At 34.0% G+C, this 10076-nt stretch overlaps 1 protein-coding gene across 1 annotated transcript in view; it reads right to left on the reverse strand.

Annotated features, from left to right (window-relative positions):
- The window catches only part of LOC115211128 (sodium-driven chloride bicarbonate exchanger), a 277936-nt gene that overhangs the window by 11262 nt on the left and 256598 nt on the right, over nt 1-10076 (reverse strand). Inside the window, exons 12-17 of the mRNA XM_029780064.2 lie at nt 7437-7543; nt 6639-6813; nt 5516-5649; nt 3802-4285; nt 1588-1701; nt 575-733 (exon numbers count right to left, since the gene is read on the reverse strand). Coding sequence (XP_029635924.1) covers nt 575-733; nt 1588-1701; nt 3802-4285; nt 5516-5649; nt 6639-6813; nt 7437-7543 — 1173 coding nt within the window. The remainder of the gene's footprint in view (nt 1-574; nt 734-1587; nt 1702-3801; nt 4286-5515; nt 5650-6638; nt 6814-7436; nt 7544-10076) is intronic.

Raw genomic sequence — 10076 nt, forward strand, 5'->3', positions numbered from 1 at the left:
GCCTTTCATCCTATCTGCTGTTGATGACTTTTTTGAGCAACAGGATGAAACCTTCTTCACCAATGAGATCTGAGTACTGCAGTGCTAATGGAAGAAGTGTATGGACTGTAAAGGGGACTGTGTTAGAAAATAAACCTCATTTGGTCACATTCAATGATAGTATTTTGGTCAGCCAACCCTTGTATTAATAACATACAGATTCTCATTGGAATTTTTAATGTTAGTTCCACAAACTTATGTACTGCTGCATGTAAAAGGGGAGTTGGTGGTGAGTATTCAAATGCATAAAACAAAATAATATAACCATATATTGATGTAGAACAAGTACCAGCAGAACACTGAGGTCAATGTAATCAACTTATGCCCTCCCGCCGAACTTGCTGGCCTAGTACCAAAATATGAAAATTATAACAATCAAAGTCATTTTGCACATAAACAATCACATCATCGAAATTTCAAAGTTACAAGATAATGCAGGATAAATTCAAAACAATGTAAATAATTAAGCATTACATTTGACAGAATAATCTGAGTGCTAAAGGGTTAAAGTAAAACTGAAATGTAGTAAACTTACTTTCAGTTTGTTTTCTTTTCTATTTACAATGACAGTAGTAATCTGCTGATCCATAAAGATAAGAATGGTGCATAGCATGGCAGGGATAATGGCAGCAAGTATTGTCCACCAGGGGTTCTTGAAAGGATTCACCACCCATCCACGGGTTGGTAGGGTAGGCTATAAGAAAACAGGAGGCAGAAAAAATACATTAATAAATATATAAAAAAAAATTAGACAGAAACTGATGTGCTTTAACAGAAGAATAACAATTTTGGGGAAAAAAAAACTGATACAGAACAAACGAAAAATAAAATTGTTAAAACTGAGCTTTCTGCCCATCAGTATAACAGATCTGAAATAAATCATACAAATATATGCATCATCCTCATTGATTTTATGTCCACTTTTCCATACCTACATCGATTGGATGAATACTGTTGAGGTATAATTCCTGGCTGTGATTTAAAAAGTCAGTCATAGTTTCTTCCTCTCTTTCTTCCACTCCACTAAACAGAGAGACCAGGACACCACCATCCTTTGTCTTCTACATAAACTTTTAAAAATATAATAATAATAATAATAATAATAATAATAATAATGATGATATGGGTGTGTAGTTAAGAAGCTTGCTTTCCAAGCAAGTGGTTTTGAGTTCAGTCCCACTCTGCAGCACTTATGCAGGTGTCTTCTACTATGGCCTTGGGTTGACTAAGGCCTTGCAAGTGAATTTGGTAGATGGAAACTGCGCAGAAGCCCATCATGTGTGTGCGTATGTATGTGTATGTGAGTGTGCTTTTGTATTTGTGCTTGTTCCACCATTGCCCACCACCATCGCTGCTGCTGCTTGAGAACTGGTGTTGATTTCTCTAAATCCCCATAACCTGGCACTTTGATGAATGAGACCAATAGAATAAGTGCCAGACTTCAAAAAAATGAGTACTCCAGCATGGTTACAGTTCAACAACTAAAACAAGTAAAAGATGAAAGATAAGAAGTGAAACACAAGAGATTCTTAGAGTTAGAGAGCTCACCTTAAATTCAGTAGGCACTTTAAGTTTAGGAGTATCTAAATCGATGAGGGCATCTAACAAAACCATGGAAATAATTGCAATGATAACAGCAAAGTCACTTATAATTGCCCGTATCTGCAAGAAGAAAAACAAAAAAATGGTAGCCACAAGGTATCAAATATTTACTCACTATAATTAAACAAATAACAAATTGTAAGTGTATATATATAATTGTAAGTATCTATCTATCTATATATATATATATATATATATATATATAAAGAGATGAAAGTAGTAACTATACCAAGAAGTAATGTTTATTGCCACATCAATATGGCTGTTTAATAGGAATCAATGTTACTACCATTTTTAACCCCAGGAGGGGCCTCCTCCAGTGGTTATCAGGTGCAGATTGTATCAATAACCAGCTGGAGGAGGCTCCTCCCAGGGTTAAAAGCAGTAGTAACATCGATTCCTAAGGAACAGACATATTGATGTGGTGATAAACATTATTTTTCTCTATACATACGCACAAATGTAGAACTATCTGTATATAGGTGTTGGTAGATAGTTTCTAGTGAGACATTCATACTGGTTACATAGACCATACTACTTTTACTAATCTTACAAACAATTATGGTCATTATAATGTAATTATTACTGATATAACTATACCTATTACTTCTGACATGTTTTTTATACTCACGCGCACACACACATCACATATATGCACATAGTGTGTAAGCTGGTATAACATGAATTCAGTGATGCACTTTCTCTTTTACTCTACATTTACCCAACCTCACAGCATCCATAACATATTATCTTGCTTTCAAACTGCAAGTATATATATATATATATTATTTCCTTTCAAACGATAATTTCTTAATTATATCATATCCTTGTAAACATTATGTTCATCACAATTTTAGAATTTAACCCTTTAGCACTCAGATTATTCTGTCAAATGTAATGCTTATTTATTTACATTGTTTTGAATTTATACTGCATTATCTTGTAACTTTGAAGTTTCGATGATGTGATTGTTTATGTGCAAAATGACTTTGATTGTTATAATTTTCATATTTTGGTACTAGGCCAGCAAGTTTGGCGGGAGGGCATAAGTCGATTACATTGACCTCAGTGTTCTGCTGGTACTTGTTCTACATCAATATATGGTTATATTATTTTGTTTTATGCATGTGAATACTCACCACCAACTCTCCTTTTACATGCAGCAGTACATAAGTTTGTGGAACTAACATTAAAAATTCCAATGAGAATCTGTATGTTATTAATACAAGGGTTGGCTGACCAAAATACTATCATTGAATGTGACCAAATGAGGTTTCTTAAGGACATAACACTTTTAATGTATTATCCATCTGTTCAGATGATATAATTTTAACTAATATACTGAAGTTTTTCCCAGAAAAATTGTAATCACTCCTTCACATTTTCTAAATGCTTCAGGCAAGAGTGATTACAATTTCCAAGCGCTGTACTCAACAACACATCACTTTATGCAGTCTGATAATTGATTTGTAGTCTCAAGACAGATATTGTGATACTCTGTGCAACCAACTGGCTTAACTAAAAGAAATTGATATGAAAACTCTTTAAGCTCTGATTCTGAGAAAACTGAAGTTTACAATAAGTCTTAGCTGCTTCAAAGGTTTAAGTAACATAACTGCTAGATCATATTTATATGAAAGTAATGTACAAAACTACATATAAAGGTTTGTGTTAAGTTTGAGGCATTACTTAAGACAATAATTTAATTTGAAATATATAAGGTTATGAAATTTGGTAATGATATCATACAAACATACAAACTTCAATAAACATGAAATAATTCTCTTTTGGAGTGATGGCTCTCAAAGGGCAGAAAGCTATAGATAATAGCATGTAAATATTGGGCTTAAAAAAACTCTTGGATTGAAAAAGTCAAAAACTGTCCATGAGGCATGGAACTGCATCTCTTTTGATTTTTTCTATCCAAGGGTTATTTTTAACCCTATATTTGTATGCTCTTATTTATAGCTTTTTTTTTTGTCTGCTTCAAGATCCATAATTCTAAAAAAGAATCATTATACTTTGGTAATTAATCACATGTTATCTTTATGATTTATTATGACAAAATGATTGGCTCTTATACATAAATTTGCATATGTAAAATTAGAGTTCTGAAACTACATGCAATAAATAAAATGTACAAAGTGAAATAGAACTTACTGAAGAGGGAAAAAAACTGCTGTTTCTTGAAGCTTTCAATGACATAGATATAGTAAATGTACCAAAGAACAAGATAGTAGACAAGAAAAATACATCTGGTACATATGGCTTGAAATTACAGCCCAGCCCTATTAGAACACCTCCATACCTTTTACATTTATCCCATTCAATATCAGTCCAATTTAGTGAGGTAGTGTTTATATAGATTTCAGGTACAGTTTTGTTGGATTCAACACAAGTGCAGTTGACATAAGGAGTAACAGAGGACAGTGTTTTTATAGGGTAGTTGTCTTTGATGTGGTACAGTTTTGCCAGAGCTTCCACAATGAAAATCAATGAGATAAGGGCAGCAAAGCTTTCTTCAGTGAAACGTGTGATATAGCGTACTAATGCACTGAGATCCAACGCAACTATAATAAAGAGGACCAAACCAGTCCATATACCAATCCACAGCCGGAATGCCAGATAGTCAAACTGTTGCTCCCTGGAAAGGAAAGATAAAATATTACATTTTCACGTTAAAAGTCATGAGAAACCATTGTTATTATTATCATTGTCACTACTATTATACTAATATAAAGATCTTATGTTTGTCCTTTTCAAAATACAGTAAACCAAAAAAAAAACTTATAATAATAATAATAATTCTTTCTACTATAAGCACAAGGCTTGAAATTTGGCAGGAGGGGACTAGTCGATTACATCAACCCCAGTGTTTCACTGATACTTAAGTTATTGACCCCAAAAGGATGAAAGGCAAAGTCGACTTAGCAGAATTTGAACTCAGAATGCAATGACAGGCAAAATACTGCTAAGCATTTCATTCAATGTGCTAACGATTCTGCCAGCTTTCCACCTTAATAATAATAATAGTAATAATATTAGGGTATGCAGCTCTTCACGTGAACAGCTCAGGGAAATGATGCCATCCCTGTCCTGCATAGGCTGGTGCAACCTCTGCATCTGTGGGACTCCTGCAGCAATTTACACAGGACTAACTTGGTATCCCTAAGCCTTAGCTGGCAACCAAATAAGAGCTGATGTTGCAATTGGGGTGACCCTTTACATGAAAATCTCAACTGAACACACTCAGAGAGAGGGGTAGTAAACCTTGTAGAAAATCAGTCTCATTTTTTGCAACAATGGAAACCAATACTTATCCAGATAACAATGTAAATGGGAAGACTCCCTTGGGTGTCCAAGACACTGGTACTCCTGTATTTATGTGTGTATATTCGTGTCTGTGTTTGATCCCCACCACCACTTGACAACCGATACTGGTGTGTTTATGTCCCTGTAACTTAGAGATTTGGTAAAAGAGACCAACAGAATAAGTACTAGGCTTGCAAAGAATAAGTCCTGAGATCAATTTCTTTCACTAAAAAACCCTTTAAGGCAGTGCTCCAGCATGGCTGCAGTCAAATGACTTAAACTTGTAAAAAAATATATCATACTAACACTATCACTACATTTGATCCTCATCGTAATCAGTAAATATAATATCAATGCTATTTATATGACAACTATATAATTACTAAGTGGGATACAGTTATGTGATTTACTCCTATGTCTCTCCCTTCACTATTTGATTGAAGTTTTGAGCCCCATCTATTCATTCCAGCTCTCTACCTTTCACTGTCAACTCTAAATAAATAATTAAATAAACTCTTTAAATGTTAATACAATTAAATGAAAGTAAAACAACAATACTCACGAACAAAAGTTATACAGGATAGTTTCAAATACCAGAACAGGACCTGTACTTCCCAAAATAGTCAAAGGTTGACCAGAAATCAAGGCATACACAATTCCACAAATGGCACCGGCAAGAATACTCTCAAAGGCTGCCTAAAAGTGTAAGAAGTTATTTCACAATAGAAAACCTCTCCAAACACAATTAATCTTTTCAATTTACAAAAATATAGCTAAGAACTTCCTCCATTTAGTGACAAGTGTGTAAATTCAGACAAATTTTAGCAGGGGTCTTACTGAAAATAAATCATATCAATTTACATATGTTATTATCCATCCTTCCATCCAAATGGATGAATGGGATGATAACAGGGTCAATAATTTTTCAACTTTTTCTCAAACGTGAGTAATAAACAAAATCAATTGCTCCATTTTACATATTCAGATATCTGTTGATAGATGATCAGGTCTACTTACTTTATATACGATTTGTGGTGGTCGTGCTTTCTCAGTGACATTCATAATAAAAATGAAGTGAAACAGTTACAAACCAAGAATTAAATCAAAGTTACAGACAAGAATTGACTCACTTTATGGCATGTATATATATATATAATATATATATATATATATATATATATATATATATATATATACAGAGAGAGAGAGAGAAGATTTACAAAACCCAATGGTATCTAATAAGAAAAAATAATTTACAAATCATATTAGCAGCTAGTATAATATAATAGAGATTTATGAATACCATTTCATACACTGCTCAAAGTGAAAACTACTAATAATTTCAGTTTTAGGTTGATGTAATTGTTGTTTTTAATTATTTTATGAAATATAATGTACTCTGTATTCTGGTAAGTACAGAATTAGAATACTTGAAGCTCGAGTGTCTGTTCATACTCACTCAACAGAGTTACTAGAAAAATAGAGAAGTAAATATTCAGTACATGAGAAAATGTATTAATGTATTGGACATTCAAGTTACTCAAAGGATGTGAAATTCTATATGACAGAGACTAGGTTTTAAAATGAAACAAAAAAAACAAACACTTATTTAACATTATGTCTCAGAAATGAAATCAAACAGAATTATGAATTACATGAAATAGCTAAGAATAGAAAAGAATTACCATATTTTCTCCTGTTGCGTCTCCAAGTAAACCACCAAAAGTAATGATTGGTGTGAGACATGCAAAATAGAGGAAAACAAATGAGGCAAAAGACTGTACATGAAGGGCATCAGTGAAGTCACTTAGATAAAATGGTGCCTTTCTTTTCACATCAGATATCAATCCACCAAACAGACTGAAAGTATAAAGTAAGAAAGTATAAGGATAAAGTAACCTGGAAATTATTTGACAGTTATTATTGCAAAACCCTTTATATATAGCAGTATGATGTGTATATATAGCAGATTGAGTGACCATTTAGATGTTCTCTCTCATTTGCATGCATTCTTGATGTTTTTCTGCACCATTTTTATGCCTTTGTCATTTCTATAATTTATAAGCACAAAATACATAATATTTTATAGAATGTTTAAGTTAACTCTGTCATTATGCAGTCAGCCTCCTATGTTTTAATTTCCACAGCACAGCACTGAACACATAAGATATTTACTCTAAACATATTCCTTTAGTAATCCCATTCAGCAAAGTAGAAAAACAAATAATTTTCACTGAAACTCTCCACTGTCTAATGTTTAAGAGAGCTTTATCGATTAATTCATATATTTATGCAAACATCTGATCTGATTGGAAAACGATTGAAAAATCTTTAAAAAACATATACAACAAAATGAGGAATTAATTGATGGTACTGTTTCTTACTATAAACTAAACTTTGTTAGATAGTTGTAAAACTGATAGCTATGACGCAAAGTACCTGCAAATATTCTATAAGGATTTCTAGAACAAACATTCATTTACCGTCCAGTTCTTATCAAAGTTTCATCATCATGTTCATCCTCTTCTTCCTCAACGAGAGCTTTTCCATTGGGAAGATGAGCACCAGATCCTGGAGTTTTTCGTGCTTCCTGCAACAAGGAAGATACCAGATACATTTAATGGCAGTAATGTTCTCTTTTGACTATGTAAAAGAATGTGTTGAATGCAGGAAAGATTCGTAGTTGACCAAACCCATCTACTTGGTTGTAACCCCTTTATGAAAACCAAATATAACGTTTTATATATATAGGGGTTAGGGTGTTGCACTCACAATCTCTACATCAAGATTTTAATTCCTAGATAAGTTGTGCATTGTTCTTGAGCAAAACACTTCATCTCACATGGCTCTGCAAACACTTTGACACCTGGTGCTTGGTATACCATGTCAAGTTCAGACAATGTCACTCTGATGAAAAGAGTGAGCTAATGTGTAAGATGAACATTTGCTCATATATATATATATACATACATATATATCATCATTATCATCATCATTGTTTAGCATCCACTTTCCATGCTAGCATGGGTTGACGGTTCAACTGGGGTCTGGGAAGCCAGAAGGCTGCACTAGGCCCAGTCTGATCTGGCAATGTTTCTACAGCTGGATGCCCTTCCTAACGCCAACCACTCCATGAGTGTAGTGGGTGCTTTTTACGTGCCACCAGCACAGGTGCCAGACGAGGCCAGTCAGGGTGGCGCTGGCAATGGCCACGTTCGGAAGGTTCTCTTACATACCACCGGCACTGGTATCACAGCTGCAATTTCCATTGATGTTGATCGATTTCGATTTTTGATTACACACACATACATATATATAAATATATATATAAACACACACACACACATTGCATTGTTGCCTTTATTGAACTCATAAAGCAAAATATACCGAATATGCTTATTTGTCACTTCCATTATAGCTTTGAAAAAATAACTGTTAAAGTCAAACTGCACTCTTCAAAACTTGCACAAAGAATAAGTACAAGGTAAAATTGCTCCCTGCTTTTATAGCAAGTTGATGCAGGTAGTTCATTCAGTCACCCTCCGACTTTTAGTTCATGCAATTGAAAAATCTGCATTATTTATGGGATGATCCATATATATTTTTATATATATATTTAATGTGTTGTGTTTAACAGAGCCGTACAAGATAGAAGTAGCCAGACTGAAGTTAAGGCATTGCAGGTTTCATTATAATCAAAGTGTATCCACAGAATGAGGGCTAGCCAGAGGAGTGACCATAAAAATTAAAGTGGCAGAGGTATTATTATTAAACATTGCTATTTCTAGCAAGCTAAACAACCATCTAGAGCCTCCCTCATCAGCAAATGTTAATCCGACATGCAAAAACAGTTAAATATGAACATCAATAGTAAAATATATTCTATTTCTTTAGTTGAGAATTTAGGCTATTGTGTTCAGTAACAAAGATAAGGAAAGGAAAATTAATAAAAGTATAATAATATTCATTAACGAAAAAAAAAAAAAACATACAGAACTTAATTTCTCACCTGTGAAGGAACACTTTTAGGTGGTTCTATTCTAATACTAGGATCCCATTCACCAGGGGGAAGAACAGTAACTTGGTCGAGGAATTCATCAATTCCTGCTAAAAGATCTTCTCGGTTCCTGGCCTTGTAAGCAACGTCATGAAATATCTGTGTTGACGAATCAGAAAATGAAAGATACGGCTTAATAAGCATCATTTCAATAGGATTTATTTCTTTTGAAGCTAACAGACACAGTAAAAGCTATGCAAATTAGAGAAAAAAACACTATTATTATATATATATATATATATACATACATATATCATCATTATCATCATCATTGTTTAGCATCCACTTTCCATGCTAGCATGGGTTGACGGTTCAACTGGGGTCTGGGAAGCCAGAAGGCTGCACTAGGCCCAGTCTGATCTGGCAATGTTTCTACAGCTGGATGCCCTTCTAACGCCAACCACTCCATGAGTGTAGTGGGTGCTTTTTACGTGCCACCAGCACAGGTGCCAGACGAGGCCAGTCAGGGTGGCGCTGGCAACGGCCACGTTCGGAAGGTTCTCTTACATACCACCGGCACTGGTATCACAGCTGCAATTTCCATTGATGTTGATCGATTTCGATTTTTGATTACACACACATACATATATATAAATATATATATAAACACACACACACACATTGCATTGTTGCCTTTATTGAACTCATAAAGCAAAATATACCAAATATGCTTATTTGTCACTTCCATTATAGCTTTGAAAAAATAACTGTTAAAGTCAAACTGCACTCTTCAAAACTTGCACAAAGAATAAGTACAAGGTAAAATTGCTCCCTGCTTTTATAGCAAGTTGATGCAGGTAGTTCATTCAGTCACCCTCCGACTTTTAGTTCATGCAATTGAAAAAATCTGCATTATTTATGGGATGATCCAATATATATTTTTATATATATATTTAATGTGTTGTGTTTAACAGAGCCGTACAAGATAGAAGTAGCCAGACTGAAGTTAAGGCATTGCAGGTTTCATTATAATCAAAGTGTATCCACAGAATGAGGGCTAGCCAGAGGAGTGACCATAAAAATTAAAGTGGCAGAGGTATTATTATTAAACATTGCTATTTCTAGC

This window comes from Octopus sinensis, linkage group LG4 (assembly GCF_006345805.1).
Source record: "Octopus sinensis linkage group LG4, ASM634580v1, whole genome shotgun sequence".
NCBI classification, from domain to species: Eukaryota; Metazoa; Mollusca; class Cephalopoda; order Octopoda; family Octopodidae; genus Octopus; species Octopus sinensis.